Source organism: Uranotaenia lowii, chromosome 2 (assembly GCF_029784155.1).
Source record: "Uranotaenia lowii strain MFRU-FL chromosome 2, ASM2978415v1, whole genome shotgun sequence".
NCBI classification, from domain to species: Eukaryota; Metazoa; Arthropoda; class Insecta; order Diptera; family Culicidae; genus Uranotaenia; species Uranotaenia lowii.
The window spans coordinates 111,680,132-111,700,305 of NC_073692.1; the positions used below are offsets into that span (position 1 = coordinate 111,680,132).

At 31.9% G+C, this 20,174-nt stretch overlaps 1 protein-coding gene across 1 annotated transcript in view; it reads left to right on the forward strand.

Annotated features, from left to right (window-relative positions):
* The window catches only part of LOC129741779 (protein spire-like), a 432,182-nt gene that overhangs the window by 43,521 nt on the left and 368,487 nt on the right, over nt 1–20,174 (forward strand). Inside the window, exon 2 of the mRNA XM_055733564.1 lies at nt 7,611–7,645. Coding sequence (XP_055589539.1) covers nt 7,611–7,645 — 35 coding nt within the window. The remainder of the gene's footprint in view (nt 1–7,610; nt 7,646–20,174) is intronic.

Sequence of the window (20,174 nt, forward strand, 5' to 3'; positions counted from 1 at the left end):
TAAGTTTTACAAAAATAATCAAAAAAAGGTTGTTTAAATTACGATTTGAAATCCGTCGAAAATTTGTGATGAAAAAATTATTTTTAAATTTTTTTTCTTTTTTTTATGGAGAAATTTTTGGGTTTTGACCAAATTTGCCCGGATATGGTCGTCAGTTTTAAAAACAAATGCCCGGATTTTGCAAGGTTTTTTTTATAAAATTACCGAGATTTGTCCGGTCCGACTACGTACTGTAAACATTCTGGCAACCTTATACTAGAAAGAGAATGAAATTGCATATTAATTTGAGAAAATGTTATTCCGACAGCACAAAGATTTGTGAATCTGAAATTAAGATGGTCTGATTAAATAACACATGATTCATCAAGATGACGATAGAAATCTACCAAATTTCAATGGGGTAGATTTTTATCTTCGATTTGTAGGTGAGATTCTAGTACCTATGAATGTAATAAAAAAATTTGGTGAAAGTACAGTGTTTAGTTGTTTGCTAGCCTGAAATATATAATTTGAAATACTGGTAGACATTTGAATGAAATGCAAAAATAAGGTATTATTTAAAAAAAAATAATATAATAATAAAAAAAAATACATAAAAATGAATCATTAAAGCGCATCTTGCATCAATGGACTTACTTGTTCATAAAGCTTAGCTTTGCTTAGCTTGATTGACTACTCACATCCACCATTAATCATTGAACTCGAAACTATGTTCATATGTTTTAGAAATTATACGAAAAATGCATCACATGGATATTATTGAACTTCAGTCCAAAACTTATATTTAAACTTTTATTTCTTTTTTGACTTTGTATTGAATAATTTCGAATTCCATGATATCAGGCGTGGCTCAGTAGAACGAATTCCACATCGCCAATGGTTGCTACTCCGTAATTGACCGAGGCCACCAATTTTGTACAAGGGTCAAAAGAATGGTTCTTGGGATTAGAAACTCATTCTCAATGTACAGAACTGATGCTCTCTCTTTGAACGTCAATGACGGCGCCGGCCACGTCCTAGTAGTCAATAGATAGTAAGGAAAAATAGAGAAAGGGATGAAAGTTATAAAATTGTGCTCTAGGACCGAGGTCACCTCTGCATCCTAGCAAAAAAAATCGTTTGGGGGTGTGGGTAAAAGGATAAGATCTGGAAACACTATTGACAAGTGCATGGATCTTTTTATTTGAACCTGTGTTTGTTTATTCCTACAGTTTTACAAAAAAAAAACCTAAGTGCGGTTATTACCAAAAATTCCTCAAATTTGCTGGGTTACGTGGTCGTTATCAAATTTTTAGCTTTGAAAAGAAAAAATCGAAAATATCATGCTATAGAAAAATCTCAAGACCTTTAACCGATGTTTTACTGAAAGGAAAGCCTGAGTTGCAATGTTCTGAAAAACTATATCCTTATTTTTCTCTTACTGCAATATATGCTCAAAAAATTCTAAACATACAGTTGTGCCAAAACTTTTAGAAGTGACTTTTCTGCTGACATAAATCCTTTAAGAACCTTCTCTCAGATTGTTCTTAATTATTTTTATTAAAAAATCCTCCTTAACATACATATAATCATAATATTTTCCACAAAAAATCATCAACGCAATTGTTAAAACCTTCTTCATTTCCACTAAAAGTAGGTAGCTGAAATTCAAAAGCAAGCGTAACTCAGCATACCGCTATTAAGACACACTTTTAAAACATGTTAGATGGAATATTTCCTTAAAATGGTTAAGAATTACTCAGCGGATGTTTGAAAATTAATCTAGTTGTGGGAAAAAACCAAGTTCTCCTTCAAAACTCAAAACAAATCCTTCGCAAATGAACTGAATAAATTCAACTACTAATTCATCTGATAGTATAAAAACCTATTCTCCTACATGTATTCGGGGCCTAGAGCTCATAGATATTCAAAACATTCAAACAAAATATTCCAACAAAAAATTACACAAAATTGATATATTTTAATTAAGTTCCAACATTTATCTATGTACTCATCAAAACATACAAAACGGGTTTACAAGTTTTGTCAGTAAATCTAACTAAGTAGCGTCCATCGCAGCGAAATATAAGTCAAACAAAAAAAAACATCAGAAATTGCAACTCCAGCTTAAAGCTTCAATAAAAGATTTCAAGTCATGTCGTAAAACAAATCCGAAAGATTCACAAGAACATTAATCGCAAGTAATTTTAGAATCGAATGTAAATACAACTTTTAGTGTGCTAAGCTGCTAAAATTGTTTGTAGGAACGACGTGAATGTACACAGAGAGCAAAAAAAAAATGCGGAGAAATGCTCTAATTTTAACCGCAATCAGAGAAAAAAAAATAATTAAAGATTGAAATTGTTGTAAGTCAGATGTTTAAATATATACCGTCAACTGGGGCAACATGCAACAATTCTCAACTTCAATGGCTTCTAAAATCTTAATGCTTACAGATAATCATACCTCTTGTACATCAAAAGTTTTAAGGTAGATGGGTCACCAAACTGGCGTAGTCAGAAAAATTATTGGTTTCACCAGTTATTTTTAAATTAACAAAAACAAGCGATTTTCACCCTACTAAGAAAAAGGGGTAAGTTGCAACAAACTCTGTAATTAATGAAAAATCAAATGAAAACGAATGAAAATTCATAGTTTTATATACATTTGTGATGTCATAAGGCATATAGCACCAATTGCAGTTAATTTTGGTTTTGTTCGAATGAAATTTTTAATTTTTTCTGACAAAAATGTTTTTAAGAAAAAAAGTGTTAATCTTCTGCATACATTTAGGGGTAAAAAATACTACAAAATATTCTATTAGCTCAAATCATGAAAATAAATCTAGGAATGGATGAAATTTTAATGTTAACTAACGCATAATGCAAAACAATAATATCCCAGCATATGGAAAAGCGATTTATGAGATTTAGTTCCGATTTGCATTTTGTTGCATTTTACCCCAGACGGGTAACTGAATTATAAAAATATTTATTTAAAAAATTTGAGTGATTGTTCGAAAAATATTTCCACATGATCAATGTTGGTATAGGATGAGGAAACCAGTATAAAGTTTGTAGGTGATATTATCAAGCCAATCCGTCATACTGGGTAAAGTTTTTTACGGCATCGAAAAATGTTAAAAATTGTACATTCATTGTTCGATTTTTCAAATTTTATATGAAAAACTAAAACTTAAAAAAACTATCTTAGGATTCAAGAAACTATGTCATCATCATTTTTTAATCATTAAAAGATAACTTTATCTCATTACATTAAATTAAAAATTGAATCTGTGTGGTGTTATATAAATGTTGCATTCAACCCCGCAGTTGCATGATGCCCCGTTTGACGGTAGTCAATCATAATGGCCAAGAAATGTACACTGTGTATCTGTTTGTACCATACCTATCTATTTCAATCCAAGAAAATTACTATAGTAAGCATCAGTTGAGCAATATTTATTTAAATTTGTTTAAAAGTTAAACTATACCGCAAGATTGTATTCGAAATGCAATAATTTCAATACCGTTGTATTAAATGGCAACATTAACAAATAAAAATAAAATATTTTAAATATAACAAAGCTCACGAATCTGTTGCTGCGAGCTAAAAAGATCTAGAAAAAAATACATACATATATCTAATAGAAGTACACTTAATTCGCGAGCTTTTGAAACAAACAAAAATGTTGAAAATTTGCATTAAAATGTATGACACAGTTTTGTCAGTGATTTTGGCAACTTCGGTTGTTCTGTTTCTACTTAACGAAACCTTCTAGAGCTTTCGGAACGTCGATAAGATTTTATCGTTTCAGTAAATTGGAAACGATCCTTAATTTTTTTTGCGATGTTGCATGCAAGCTTCAAAAATTGAATAAAACCTACTGAGTCACGCTGAGGAAATGTCAACATTTTTGGTCTCATTCCTGCAATAGAAGTTAGCAAGCATTTAGGAAACAATTTATATAAAACGTATACTTAGCTCGTATGGGGTCTTATTTCCATAGACATTCTCACAAATAGTACTCATCGGAGTGGTGATGAACGGTTTAAGGAACGGGGTACGAAGTTTTTGTAGGAAGTGACGACAGCGCACTCTGTTTGTCAATTTAGCTGGAACTTATAAACATCACCCCCCTGCGTTACTCTTTTCGCTTGCACGTCATCAACAGACCAAAAAACACAATTTTCATCGCGAAATTTTCGAATTGCTTTTCACTTTTTTAAACTTATTTCACACAACACTACCGCACTAAAACATCTATCATCGATTGGCAAAAAAATAAATAAATAAAACTTTCAATATCACGCACAAATCTTCATTTTTTACTTAAGCATAAAAACACGCGACAGCTCTCAAACAGTGCTCCCAGAACCCTCGATTTTCTTGAATCTTTGTGTATATGTTGGAAAACACTTGTTTAAATACTCAAGTTTGATAACATCTCTCTCCAAATACTGTTTTTCACTTAGATTTATGTTTTTGTCTAGAAATATGTTTTGAATTTATTATTTCCGGCTTTTTACGGTCTACGTTTTGAATAAAAAAAAAATTGTTTGAAATAATCAACGTTTCGACCATTTTTGTGGTTTTTCTCAAGTGATTTATCTGTCTGTTGTGGTCTGTTGAGAAAGACCACAAAAAATGGACGAAACGTCTGGAAAGTTGTTGGATTAAAATCGCAGAACGTAAAAAGCCGAAAATAATTAGTTCTCAACTGTTTTAACACTGATTTTAAGGCGTCCGTGTGAAGTTCAATGATCGAAATTTGGATGATTGAACTTTTAATATATATCATCTCGAAAACCACTCTACAGATTGCCAAAAAATTTTGCATATATAAACATTACATTACTAGGTTGTTTCTCTGAAAACTTCGTCAATTGTCATACACGGATTCAATCATCTACAAAAGAAAATTCTACACAGTTTTTAGATGAATTTTTACTCGTTTATTAACATGGCGTTAAAATATTCAATCTGCAGGGGAAATTAGGGGTGGAAGTGTGCCAAAAAAAATTTATATGTGTGCATTTATTCTTCACCACTAATTTGCCACAAAGCAGAACAAAATCGCATGATAAGAACCAGTGACCCGTGATTTTAAAAATTAATGTTTTCCAGTCGAAATTACGAACCATGGCCAGGTCGTTAAATGCACAGAAGTATCAATTACAAACTGCATAAAATAAGGAGTGTATCCGAAAAAAATGCAACACTTTGTTTTGTGAATAACTTTTGAATGCATAGAAGGAAATTTATAAAAATTTTCAGTCAAGCTACCTGGAAATGCAATTTGTACATGTATAAAGTTTGGGGACAATCTGTCACGTGATTTTTGAGATATCGGCCAATGCTGAAGTACATTGACAAAATTTTTTGAGCAGGATAGAGAAAAATCCAGGAAATTCCTAGTGGGAGACCCGAAAACAGCTGGAAATCAACTATTAGATCAAAATCTAGACAAAAGTGAACAATCGTTCCGGAAGTCCTAGAGGATTCAGTAATGAGCTAAAATTTGAATAAATGTGAAGATGTCTAGTTCACTAAAAATATGCCTGACTTTATTTCTACAAGGTAGAAAGGCTGCCAACCTGTAAAATTAACAAAATACGGTGGTCACATCGTGCACAAAATATTTGGACTGCTAGTGAGGAGATATTTCAAATAAATTCGTAATGGACAGCAAAACGAACTCTTTAGCGGTCGCCTGGCAGGTTTCTAGCCAAAAACTGTTCGTCCATAAGTCTCGCCTGTATTTTCCCGGAGATAAACAAGGAGAAATATTCGAAAAAATGGATATGTAGTACTTGAAGAGGCTAACCGTAAACTAGGAAGAAACTGCAAATCACTCAGTGTTTCATAACGATTGTCACGATGAATTGATAAATATACAAAGAAAAGTGCCTCCAGATGCGACTGTTTTCCATGCAAAGCACTTCAACAGGTCTCAAAAGTCTTATACTATGATTTAGTTGGATCTGAAATCGTGCCACTACGTAAAAACTAAGTGTGTGTAAGTGTGGGTCATAGTATGTGTTATAATGGCGCACGTGTTGTCCAAAAATAAAAGTCGAAAAATTTCTTCATTGGACGCTATCTCAAAAACCACTTGAAAAAACATCACAGAAATTTGCACATGTGAACATAACATTACCAACGTAATTTCATCAATTTCCATTTATGCATTCAAAAGTTATCCACAAAACAAAGTGTTGCATTTTTTTTTCGAATACACTCCTTAATACAAAATTTGGTAAAAAGTAATAATTGTAATTTTAAAGAAATTGAAAAAATTGCAAAAGTTTACTTAAACAAATTAAGAGTGCAATTTTTTTCACTTCGAAAAAAAATCAATAAAAGAGAAGAATCAGTAAATGCTGCAAATCTCAATAATTCGGATATTTTAGAAAAAAAATTAAACCAATAATATTTCTTTTACATGGAAAAATAACCTTCAAATTCTTAATTAAATTTTTTCTAGCTAATGGGATTTTTTTGAATTTATAAAAATAGCAACCTTTTCAAAACACCACATATTTTTCATATTATTTTCAAGTGAATAAATCATCCTTCAATCCAGATCATCTAGTAAATGTTTCAATAGTTCTATTTTTCGCAACACATTTTCTGGCTTCTCTGTACTGAAAATGTATTATAAAAATTTACGTTAACTTACTGTAGCTCATACAACATTGAATAAGAAAATCTTACTTAAAAAGCTCAAAGAATATTTCAAGGCTCCGGATCTTATTTTATCCCCTATTATCAATCAAAAGTTCAGCTGTGAAAAAACACTGAGTAATGTATTTTTTTTTATGTTAAATGATCGTTAATAATTGTGGCTTCGCTTAACTGTTTAGTTTAAGTTGTTTTTTTGATTCCCTTTAATGTTTAATTTAATTTTTGAACCATAAGTACAACAGAGGTTTAAAGTACATAAATATCATTAGGATTTTCCAAAATTGTCAAATTTTCCGAGGACTTCAAAATTTTTCAATATTCCTAAATATGTACGAGAAATTATATAATCCTAGAAGAAAGATCGGACTCAAACCCGTTATAATCAACTTCAATGCTTTAAGTAGTTCAGACTCAACGCTTACAATTTTACAATTTTACATTGTAAGCTTTTTTATTTCATTTTTGTCGAAATGTGCTATCAAAAGTTTTTCCATGTGATAAGTTTCGTTAAGGAATCTGTGTCTCAAATAGTTTATCCTATACTGTAACAAGAGTTAAAAATAGCAGTATCTTAATTGCAGAATGTGTTAGAAAGGACGGAACGTTCACAAGAATTTAGCAAGACAAGACAATTGAATGGATCGCTCCCTTCCGTAACAGGTGGGTTGAGCTACGAATGAACGTTCTTCATTGCACTTAACCCACATCAAACACGAATTCTGCGGCGCTATCGTTTCATCTGAGTTCCCTCGGCAGTAAGGGGGACGCGCATTATCGCATTTTAGAACTGTTTACTTTCAAGAGTTTATAAATGGGGTTTTCCTAGGAAATCAGCTTTCATTAGATTTGATATCTGTCTGAGGAAATTTATAGATTCGAAAATCGGAGAATAATTTTTTTAACAACGAAACCAGTACTAATTGATTTTCTTTCTCGTTTTCCAGACAAAGGCATCTGCGTACCTTCCTCCCAAAAAAAGGTAAGTACTCGGCTAATGGAACAGTTATGTTCCAAATTGTTTCAAAATCCCTTCTAAAACATTTATGCCTTATGTTTCGAAATTTGTCCGTTGAGAGATTTTGGCTGGTCCAGCCGTAAGAACAAATTGTTCCATAAATCGCAACGGACTTAAGCTAAATGTCAGCTGTTGTTGTTGTTGGTGAGGTGGCGTAACCTCGATTATTTATTAGGGTTCGCTCGTTTTCCATTCCTGCTTGGAAATGATGATAATTTTTTCGCGCTGAAGCTGAAGTGACTCATATTTTAAAGTACCTACGTCTCCCAATCAAGATGAAAGAACGCGATTGCCTTTTGAGAAGTGACTTGCCCCTTTTCTTCTCACCTCATTTTAGTGCTCCTGTTCCCGGTGGATTTTTTTTTGCCCGTAAGTCATCTCCCCAAGTGGGTCTGATTAAAAGCGGCAGATAAATTTCGCGACTTTAATCACTCCCGGGGCTCATTTCGATGGTTACACTCGCTGTCTGGCTCCGGATCTTGGACTTTAATTTATGATGGCTTCGTGGGGGAGTTGAAAGGTTTAATTTTCGGTGTGCTAAATCTCAAAGTCTTAAAGTGGTTTCGAATATTTTGTATGAGTGAAAATGTTTTCAAAGTTAATTTTGAGGGACTCGAATTTGAATATAACAAATTTTTCTCATTTTTTCATAATGAATTCATGAAACTGCCGAAATTAAATTGGTTTAAAGCTCACATTCATCAACTAAAATCGATTTCGTTCACCAACTAGCCGGCTTAATAAATCGCCGATTGATTGCTATTTTCATTGATCCAATTCCAAAGACAAAGCTTATAATTAGCGCGATCAAGCTGTACCGTTTCTCATCAGCGCGCCTCCAGTCGATGCGTGAGATTTGATCGGCGGTGTTGTCACATGAAACTTGAGGCGCTGGGCTGTACGCATCAAGCCTCGAATATATCGTCGTCGTCAGCTTTGCCAATTTCGAACCCACTTTTCGAAGTGTTATTTTTCGGGGTTTCTTTGACTTCTCGATTGATTCGAACTAACTTTCGCAAGCTCGATTTCCCGCGCTGCAAGGTGTGAATTTATTTCTTTTTGCGTTTGTCTCGATTTTGGTCATTTTCTCCAGCATCTAGAGATGTTCGACTAACGCTCGTGTGAGATTCCAATCAGCACATTTGTTCCAACCAACGGCATCAATCAAATTGGGGCCATCGATTTGATTGGGCGCTCTTATTCGACCAGCAAGTTTTAATTATAATGATTATTGGGGTATTGTCTAATGAAGTTCTTTTGGACGTTAAGACACATAAAAAGTCATGCTTATAAATGATCAAGAATAGACCAAATTACCATCTAGAACAAAATTCAGTTTTATTAGTTCCTTCTTTTCGTCCAATGAACTCAATCGAAAAATCCCTCGAATCAAGTCATTCGGGTCCCATTCCCATCAATCGAACAAAAAAAAACTGAAAGAAACAACTTCTTGGGCGGAAACATACAGATGTATTTAGAGCTAGCGCGGTGCCCTTCAATTTTGGGAACCGCATCCTCCGACGACGGCAACGACATCGGAATGACTTGCGGATAACTATATGCCTTTTCCTCGTTGTTGTTCATTCAAGAGCAACTTACCGTCATTAGAAGGTAAACCTGCGGAATTGAATCGTTGAGAGAGTGGTCGGTCATTAATGATGGTCTTCAGTTCAACCGAAACGAATTCCTGGAGCAACTTTCATGTTGCTACGTAGTAATGTTTGAGGCCTCAAGGGAAAACATTCGTTGATACGTTCCACTGTCAAGTTCGCCACAAATGTTTATCAAAGTTCAATCGAGGCCAATACGTTCTACTTAGTTATAAAGTTTCATTATTGGCAATGTTTATCTATGAAAAAGTTGCTTTCAAGAATCCAATTGGCTATTGGATTTCATCCAAGCTAGATCACATTGGATTTAAGGGCCTCATAATATAGGAAAAAATTTCGTGCCAAATTCAGAGGAAATCAAGTTTGAGCAAATCAAATATGTACCAATTTCAATTTGGATCAACTGAAAGCATACTATTTGTGGAAAAGTCTGTCAGTGTATGAAGCTTTTGGCATAATTCGTGCAGTAAAGAAGCAAGCATTTTCAAAGCATAAAGCGATTCGTATCTCTTTTTGTTGAAAGTAAAAGTTATTCTGATTTTGTTTTTGTAGAAAAATTTTGTAAATTTCTTGTAAAACTAAAACAAACTATTCTTGTTTATTACTCGAATTTTTAGAACACTATTAGTATTATAAGCAGCTCAGCAAATAACAAGTTGAAACAGATTTTTTTTAATTAATCCTCTGCAACCTGCATCTGCATCATTTAAATTTAAATTTAAAAAAAAAAAATCTGTATATAACATTCAAAATTCAAAACACGAATTGAAATTAAAAAAATTAAATTTAACTCCGGTAGTGTTTTGCATAAATATCTGGCTTAAAATTTTTTGTTAATTTCATGCTATACCTACTTATTTGTTTGATTTTTTATTCCCATTTTTTTTTAAATAAGGAAAAATATTCATCCACACAATTTTATACAGAATTGATATAATTAATTTTGATTTCAAATTTTGAATTCTATACATTTATTTCTGTAAGAATTGAAATTCAAATTTTTGGATCTTAATTCCGAGTGAGAATTCGAAACCATTGTACAGAGAAATATCATGTATTCAGATAGTTTTTTTCCAGTAGATTATTTGAAAAATTACTACAAATGGCTTTCCATGTAGGTTAAGCACAGTTTCTTGCTACATGCTGTATTTCCCGGTATCGGAAGGTAGATAGATATGGAGGAACTATTAGCAAGTTCTAAAATAAGTAAATTTGAATTTAATCAGGACTGAAATGTAAGTTCTCAAGGTCGTATTAGGGGGAGCCAATGAGAGGCAATTGCAACGAGCCCCCCGAGGACAAAAAATTTATACATCAAAAGTTCTAGAAATCAAGGAACAGAAATCAAAACTAGAAAATTGAAATAAAACTCTACTTAAAATATGGTAGCTAAGGGGGCCGTAAAAAATAACTCGAATAGTATCTCTCAAATTTACAAGCATTGCAGAAGCTTTCCCGCATTTTGCAGGCTGAGCAGATCAACAATATTTTGATCAAAATCTGTCAAAATCTTATTTTTCGACTTAAACCTCTTAATAAAATACCTCATACTTTCACTTTTTTTTTTTATCGAAACACGTCAGAAATGTTCAGATCATTTTTCAAACCCCCGAAAAAAAAAACCAATTTTGATAAAACTAGCGTGGAAAACTGTGTTTTTTATAATGTGAATAAATCTAGACCGTGGTTTGCATTTCTTATTCACTTTACATTGCTAGCCTAGGCATGTCCGGAAAAATCCAAAAAATCTGGAATGCTTCCCCTTAAATGAGTAACAAATTGTTTCGATTAATTATACAATGAAAAATATAAATAAGGAGATACAGAATCAAACAGCAATTACAGTAATAACCAGATTTTGGAAGAAGATTTGAGGTGTCTCAGATGGAACAATTTTATTTATCCAGAATTAGCTTCGCTAATTTTTGCACCATTCAAAGGCCGGGACTTTCCCCTTTCATTTGAGCCAAAAATTTAAATAATCCATCGGGGAACCTAGAACAATTTATTTTTATTTTTGTTTAAAAATTTCCTAGCCTTTTTAATGGTTTTTTCAAAGACAAAATCATACTACTTACTGTTAATACGCTTGTCTTACCTTTAGCGTTAGTCCAACTCCATATGTTAATAACATGATTTAATAGGGAATTTCTCTGACTAAAAGGCATCAAAGTGATACAAATAGAGAGAAAAACAGTTGAAGGATCGAAAGCCAAACTGTAGAAGAAATCGCATGTTGTTCACGATTTTTTTTTCAAATTTTGGATCTAAATTATTTGGATTTTTAGATACTGTGCAATGTAGATTGCATAGAAGTTTGTTGCATGCCAGCTTTTGTCCATTTTTTTCAAAATTTATTGAAAACTTTTGTTAATTTTTTATTACTTTCCACCTTCATCTCCTCACCACCAGGATGTTTCAAGTGACAAAAGAGAGATTTCAAATTTGTTCCGCCCATTTAAAAAATGACCCCTGCTTTACTTCAAAATGTTGTTACTCATCTCACACTTTTAGCAATGTAACATTTATATGGCAATAAATGTAGAAACATTATTTAAGGCATTTCAAGCAACTGCTTTAAATTCTGCTAATGACACAGTGTTACATTTTGTGTTCTTAAAAGTAAGAAAAAACATTTCAGGGGAAAGTAAAAAATGTAAGAAATGAGAAGTTTCATTAGATTTTTATAAATTAAATTATAATCACTCTATTTGTGACATTCTCTCATTCTCTTCACATTTGTGACTTTTCTCTTAATTTATATCACTTTGATGTCTTCTACAAAGTTGTAGTCAGAGAAATTTCTTATTAAATCATATTATTGGCATATGGAGTTGAGCTAACGTTAAAGGTAAGACAAGCGTTTTAACATCGGATAGTATGGTTTTGTCTTTGAAAAAACTATTAAAAAGGATAAAAAATCTTCAAAAAAGTGTTCTAGACCCCCGATGGATTATTTAAAATTTGGGCTCAAAGGAAAGCCGAAAGTCCCAATCTTCAAAACATCTCCCATTTCAATCGCCTTATAGAATACAATACAATCGCCTTATAGAATTACCAGGTTTGTAGCTACCACTTAAACTATCATTTTTTTTGTGAGGAGTTTGATAAATATGCAATTCATGAATAGGTTCACGTTAACTTAATCAAACAATAATAATAATGAAGATTTTAGAATTTTATCTGGGTTAAATTTATTAGAACTTTTCACTTTTTTATCTTACACTGTTTTCACGTAATGGACAATTTTTATTTGAAGATACCAGGCTTTTTGTTGATGAATTCACAGTACCTAAACTGATTAATTCTTTGTATTTGCATGATATTAAACCGTTTTTGTTTAACTTAATCGTCTACTGCATTTTAAAAGGAGTTGCAAACAAAATCGGTGGAAATAACTTTGTTTATCGGTAGCTAAGAAATTTATTCCAGATAAGATTTTTTTTGCACTAAATGAGTGAAAATCTTAAATAAAAATTAATTATAAAATATGTTATGTCTTTTTTGAATTTTGGTGTATAAATATTTCTACACAGCATTTCGAGTTCAATGATTTAAGGTGAATATGAGCAGTAAACGAAGGTTAGCTAAGCTAGGCTAGAGAAAGAATTTTTTTATGCAATGTTTTCAACTATTCAAATAATGTGAATGAAAGTCACATTTTTTGGATTTTTTTTTGGGTTTAGTAATTGCTCAAGGCAATAAAAAAGTTTGAAATGTTTGGCAATACTACTACTTGAAACATTAAAAAAATATATATAGATAAGGTTTCGTATGCAGCAGAGTGCTAAAATCTTCTGTTGAATATTCCCCGAGATCTCAAGTTGCTCGATAAAAGGATCGTCAGATTTCCCGATTCCCAGGATGATTTAAATTTTTTAGAAGTTTTGTTAAAACAGAAATAGAAGAAAATTGGTTGCAGATATTATGCAATTTATTGAAAATAGATTTTTGTGTACTGTTTTTAAAAAGTGTGTTGAAAATAAGTGAAACATTTTAATCAAAAAAAGCTAATAGGAAATTTTGAAAAAAAAAAACAGGTCATACATTTTATAGCAACCTAAAAAAAATTGAATCAATTCTTTGAAACTTTATTATTATATTCGAACTTTTGAATGATTATTTTGACATTGTCTCATTTCTAACCACTTGAAACTTTAACCAAGAGGATACTTCTGTTTTTTTTCGTTCCTTATATTTTATATGTTTTTTTTTTTATTTGAAAATATTTGGCGGACAATTGCTGTTCTATGGTAAATTTATAGGATTCAAAATAAGCATAAAATTGTATTTTTTTTTGGTTTCGATTATAGTCGTTTTACCATCTTTATGGCATTCGCGACTTTATATCAACGTTGCAGTTTGCAGACAGTTATTGAAAAACTTATCCGGTACAACTGTGTTCGATGTTTACTCGTGGGCTCGAACTGTCTCACAAGCCCTAAAATTGTATTTTGTTTTAGAAATTCTATTGAAAGCTTATTTATTTTCTAGTCATTGTAAATATTATATTAGTTACGCATATAGTTTATAAGTTTATATGTAATATGCCTTAATAAAACGATTTGTAAATTTGAAAAAGAAATTGCAACTAATTAGCGGTTTTTGAATGAATCCTGGAATCCTGAAATATCCTGTAAGATCCCGATACTTTTCATGTTTTTGAAAAAAAGAATAATCTAAATTTTTTGGAGCCACAGCATATGGTAATCTGAAAATATAACATTAAAAAAATGCTGAATCAAAGCAATCGAAAGATTCCTTTTCATTCAACCACGGTAAATGAAAAGTTCATATACCAGTATTACCGTGGTTGAATTAAAAGGAATCTTTCGATTGCTTTGATTCAGTTGAATCATTCAACCAAGTAGGCTCATACCACAACAGAATTAAAAAATGCAATTAAAAAAAGGATGCCTAACCATGTGATTCAAATTTCACAACGTTTTCTCTGGTTAACATTTAAAGTGAAGAAAGCGAGGGTATAGAAAATATTATTGGGTGATATCATGTGTGCTTCTCACTTGCACTAATAGAAATTAACCACCAAAACGGTTCAGCAATTCCATCGTCTGATAAATTGTAGAACATTTACATGATCTTACTATCGCAAGAGAAATATACGATGCCAACGAAGAGAAATATACGATGTCAATTTGGGCAATTTTTATATTGTCAATATTCATGGTGATCATTCATGTCAGTTTTTTTCTTTGTCAATTTCGCCAATTTTTTCAATTTGTCAATTTCAATGAATAAACTTATCAAAATTGCAAAGATGACAAAAATGACAAAAAAAAATAAATAAAAAAAAAGACAAAATGGGCAAATCTTATAAAATTGACTAACATTGAACAGAATTCAAAAAAAAGGTTAAAATGTCATATTTTAATGATCGAAATGTCGAGAAAGGCAAAAAACGATAAATATGACAAAAATGACAAAATTCGACAAAACTGACATTAATTTTAAAACTCGCAAATTTAAGAAATTTGAATACGACTATTAAAGTAGAATAAATGATTAACCTGACTAAATTAATAAGATTGAAAAAAAAAATCAAATTCACAACATTGAAAAAAATTAAAAATTGACCAAATTGAATAAAAACACCAATTTTACAAAATTGAAAAGAAGCACATTTTTTTAATTTGTCCATTTTTCAGTTTTGTTAATTAGGTCAATTTTTTCAATTTTGTCAATTTCAGTTTTGTAATTTTTTTTTTATTTTGTCAATTTTGTCGAAAATATCAATTTTTCCAGTTCTGTAAATTTGGTCCCATTTTTCAATATTGCCAATTTGTTAATTTTTTCAAATTGGTCAAGGTTTTTTAAAATTTTTCAATTTTGTTATTTCGACAATTTTGTAATTTTTTGCCTTTTTACCATTTTTGTAATTTTTTCTTCATTATTATCAGTTTTGTCTTTTCTTTCTATTTTTTTTTTCATTTTCGTCAATCTGGCCAGTTTAGTTAATTTTGTCCTGTTTTGTCCTTATAGTATCTTTTGCAAATTATGTCAATTATTTTCAACAGTGTTGTTAATTTTGTTGCTTTTTAATTCTATTGTAACTTTGGTCATCTATGACATTTTTGTAATTTTTGTAAATTTCATTGTTTTTGTTATTTTTGAAATTTTTGTCATGATTGTTATTTTGGTAATTTTTGTTTTTTTTTAACTTTTGAAATTTTGTAATTTTGTAATTTTTTAATGTGGTAAATACTGCCAGTTTTTTCTAAATGTCAATTTAGTTGTTTAGTCATTTTTATTATGTTGTCAATTCTGTCAATATCGTCAAATTGTCAATTTTGTCAATATTGTCAATGGCGTCGATTTAGTTTTCGTCATTTTTTGTAAATAATAACATTTATGCCAATCTAGTCATGAAGCGTGTTAGTAAAAATTTGCTTTAGATATTTTACATAAAAAAACGAACACAAACACATACAGGATCTTAAGGATACTTGATGTTTCCTCGGAGAGTTTCTTTTTTCTTAACTCTAAGCGTACAACATTCGAGGATATGAAAGCTAGCATTTTACAAATGCTAAAACCAGCAACCCACAGAAAGCGTACTATGTATGCCGTGGCCGGGAATCGATCTCATGTCCGCTGGCTTACAAAACTTGAAGGCTATCCTCTACGCCACGAGCTGCGGCATTTTTTTTGGGTTTTTTAACTGTTCATTGAATTTTATAGTAAGGTTGGCAGATTGCCCGGTTTTATCCGGGTTTGCCCTTACGGATATTTAATATAAAATTTGGGAAAAGACCTGTCTGGTCCAGTTTCCCGGATTTATTTCATTGAAAAAGCCCGGATTTTGCCAGGGTTGATTCTTGTTCTCATTCTCAAATCAAATAAAAAAAAAGCAAATTGTGTTGTAAAAATTTTTTATTTATGCGTCCAAAACGATTTTTTTAACAAATTTCATAAAAATAATCATGCAAGGTTGAAATCTGATGATAATTTTTTATGAAAGAAATATATCTCAAGTTTATTATCTTGATTTTTTATGAGTAATTCCTAAGTTTTGACCAAGTTTGCCCGGATATTGCTCAGATTTTGGTCGACAATTTTGAATTCAAGCTCGGCCGGTTTATGCCAGGTGCTGAAAAAAATTTGGTAACCTTATTTTAGAGGCATTAAAATAGTTTGAAATTTTTTACAATGCTACTACTTGAAAATTTTCAAATATCGTCTGAATAAGGTTTCGTATGCAGCAGAGTACTTCAATCTTCTATTCAATGCTTTCCGGGATCTCGAGTTTCTCGGTAAAATGATCGTCAGATTTCCTGATTCCCAGGAAGATAAAAATGATCGGGAAATGGACACTCTACGTAGAATCTCTTAGTTTTCACCCCGGTCCATGATTATGTCAATGAACCATCTTCGAATCAGTTGATCAACCAGAGGAAGTTTGGAAAAAAACGTGTTTTTAGAAGTTTTGTTAAAATAGAAGACAAAAAATATTGAAAATCGGTTGCAGGTATTAAGCAATTTATTAAAAAAAGATTTGTGTGTGCTGTTTATAAAAAGTTTATTGAAAAAAGTGAAACATTTAGATCTTAAAATGCGAGTGGGAAACTTAAAAAAAAAACAGGTCATACATTTTATAGCAACATATTAAAAACGAACTGATGACTTTATTATTTTTTTATTCAAACTTTTTTATGATTATTTTGACATTTTCTTATTTCTTATCACTTGAAAGTTTTACCAAGAGAATACTTCTGTTTTTTTTTCGTTCCTTATATTTTAAATTTTTTTTATTTTCAAATATTTGACAGGCAATTGCTGTTTTATGGTAAATTTATAGGATTCAAAATTAAGCATAAAATCTTATTTTGTTTTAGAAATTTTATTGAAAGATTATTTATTTTCCAGTCATTGTAAATATTATATAAGTTAGGTAAAAACCTCCAGGCGCATATAAATTTTTCAAGTAAAACCATTTGTCATTAAAAAAATAAATATTTTATAAAACCTCATTTAATTTGAAATATTCACAAACTTCCAGGGTGAGAAATCTTAAAAAACGTGCAGCTAAAACCTGCCAAAGCTGCCTTGAACCAGAAACGTGCGAATTGTTTCGCTTCCATTCATCTCTCGCATCTTTCAATGGGTTCTTTTTTTCTGGTGCTTTCTTGCTTGCTTGCTTGCTTGCTTCCCGGTCGGTGTAGTCACGAACAATAATGAATGACAGCTAATCGCAGCTGGTGCAAGTCGAGTGAGAGAGCAGGGAGACGAAATACGACCGAGAGGAAGCAATCGATCGATTGATCGAATCCGCACCATCATCATCGCGCTGACTGAACGGATTGATGTCTGCTGGCCTGGGATGGATTTGTAGGTATTTCCCTTCCGCCGTTGCTGTCAATTGTAAAATTTTCACCGCCTCTTGGCCGCCCCGTTGCTCCTCTTGTAAAATAAGTATAAGACAATGTCTTTCCTTTCTCCGGTGAACTCTTTTGCCCGTTTCCGTTTCGCGGTGATTGAAAGCTCAGGTGGAAGTTGGCGGTCGTGTTTTTTTTCCAAGTTTTTTCTCCATCTGAGTCGCTCAGTTTCAATCACATTTGCCGATCTCATGATTGTTGTGAATTAGATCAAGCACAGCACTGGCTCTGGATCGGTGGTTCGTCGTTTATCGAAGCAGTGGATCGATCGGGAGCCTGACAACTTAATGAGATCACATTTCCGACTACGAACCGACTTCGTTGCCAGGATTGAATCAATTATGACACTAAGTAAGTTTGTTCGGGCTACCGATAGTTGTTCAACTTGTAAATTCATTGATTTCTGTGTTTAGCGTACATAGATATCTGAGTTTTTCAACTGTCCGCATGTTAAAAGTTATCATGATTAAATTCGTTTTTAATCCATAAAAAAAATGCAGGCTCAATAATTCAAGACATGATCCTTCCAGAGAAATAGCATCGTCTTTCGATCTTGACGATTTGGTTTAGAATTAACACAGTCAATCATCATGATCATCACGACTTCTGATTAGGGGCCGTACAAATATTACGTAACGCAATTTTCGATAATTTTTTACCCACTCGTCCCCCATTCGAAACACATTCGTCTTTGAATTTCTAAGGAGAATCCACAAAGCGTAACAATCTGCTTTACCCCCTCGCCCCCTAAAAGCGTTACATAATATTTGAATGATCCCTTATGTGACTTTGAGCCTTTTCAAATAAACGAATTGTTAAAAAAAATCTGTTTATGTGTACAAACTTGATCATATTTTTAGAAGAAATATCTTGTTGAGGCCAAAAAAAAAGTTTTGCGTGACAAAATATAAGCCCTTAGGCTTAATTTCTTTGATGACGTGCCAAAATTTCCGTACTATTTATCTGGTGAACTCTCAACACTGAAGTTTGTATACATTTGTTTTTTTTCGAACAGGATTTGATGTGGTTTGAACAAAACTCTTGGATCACTCAAGTTTGTGTGAATTCTTTTTACTCGATCGGGAGTTGAAGTGGTTTGGAAAAATTCTTGGAACACTCAAGTTTGTATAAATTTATTTTTCTCGAACAGGAGTTGAAGCAAGTTGGAAAAAAAATTTCAAAGAGCTTATATAATACAAGCTTAGACAAAAAAGTTAATTAGGATGGAAATTCAGTCATGAATATCCATCCTGAATAGCGAAGATATTTATACCGGTGAAAATGAGTTTTAGTTCTTAATTGAGTAATTACCTGTTAAAATGGCTTATCCTTGAGCTGGAAATACCATTCTTCAATTCTTAACACTAAAACAACCGTTCCAGTCTTTAAACTGATAAGACTTTTTCTATGTAGTTTATCTTGTTCAAACAACAATTGAATAATTCACAAAAAAAAAACCAAAATTAAAAAAAAGGATACAGTAGTTTTTCGATTTTATCGCGCTAAACAAATTTTACCGTGAAAATGCCGAAATGTATTTCTGGTGTCTTAAGTATTGTGTATGATGTGCTTTGTAGTGAATATGCTTTGTATGTAAAATATAAATTTTACAATGTTAAGCCCATTTGAAGTGTATCAGTGAGTAAGTCTATTTAATCTTTTTTTGCTGGAAAAGTTCCTGACCCGTTATGCTTGTTTACACCTTCCAAAAATAAATAAATTGTATAAAATAATTCAAATTTAGATTTTTTTTGGCATGTATTCAAATCAAATTAAGATATTGCACTTCATAAACAACAAACAACTACATATTTATAAAATGAGCTTTTTTGCAGCTAGAGTCTGTAAAAAGGATCTCCAAATTAATTGTTCAAGATCTGAAATTTTAACACTGTATTAAAGCTTCACGAGTTCTTCAATTATGTCAAAATGTATGTTTTACCACTATAAATTGCCCACACTCCCCCTTTTCCAAAGTGGGAAGGGTTCATGAAGTACAAATATTCGTACGCAAACAACCTCCCTCATAACATAAAGTCTCTTTTGCTGATTACTTCTCGATTGATGCAAAAAAAATTATATTGGATTTGGAGCCCCCCATCCAGTGCTCAAAACTGTTGACATGCTTGGATGAAAGTGAAATAATTGACCATTCAATATCTACATTTCACTATTCCATCATTGCTCCCGATCAGTAAAATTAGCAATCTGTGACTGACTGTGGAAAAAAATTACTTCAATTTCATACCCGTGAATTCATTCATCTAAATCCGGAGATCATGATAGAGTTGTAAACAAATAATTTTCAGGAATTTTAGCGCCTGGACGTTATTTATCCCCTACAAACAATGCATTGCGGGGGTTCTCATTATTTTTTTTCAGGTTTAAGTTTATGAGGAAACTATTAAGTACCTATTAAGAAAATCGTTTTCAGAGGCATTTTATCCTACGGACACACTTAATGATACAGGGAAATGGTAATCAAGTTAA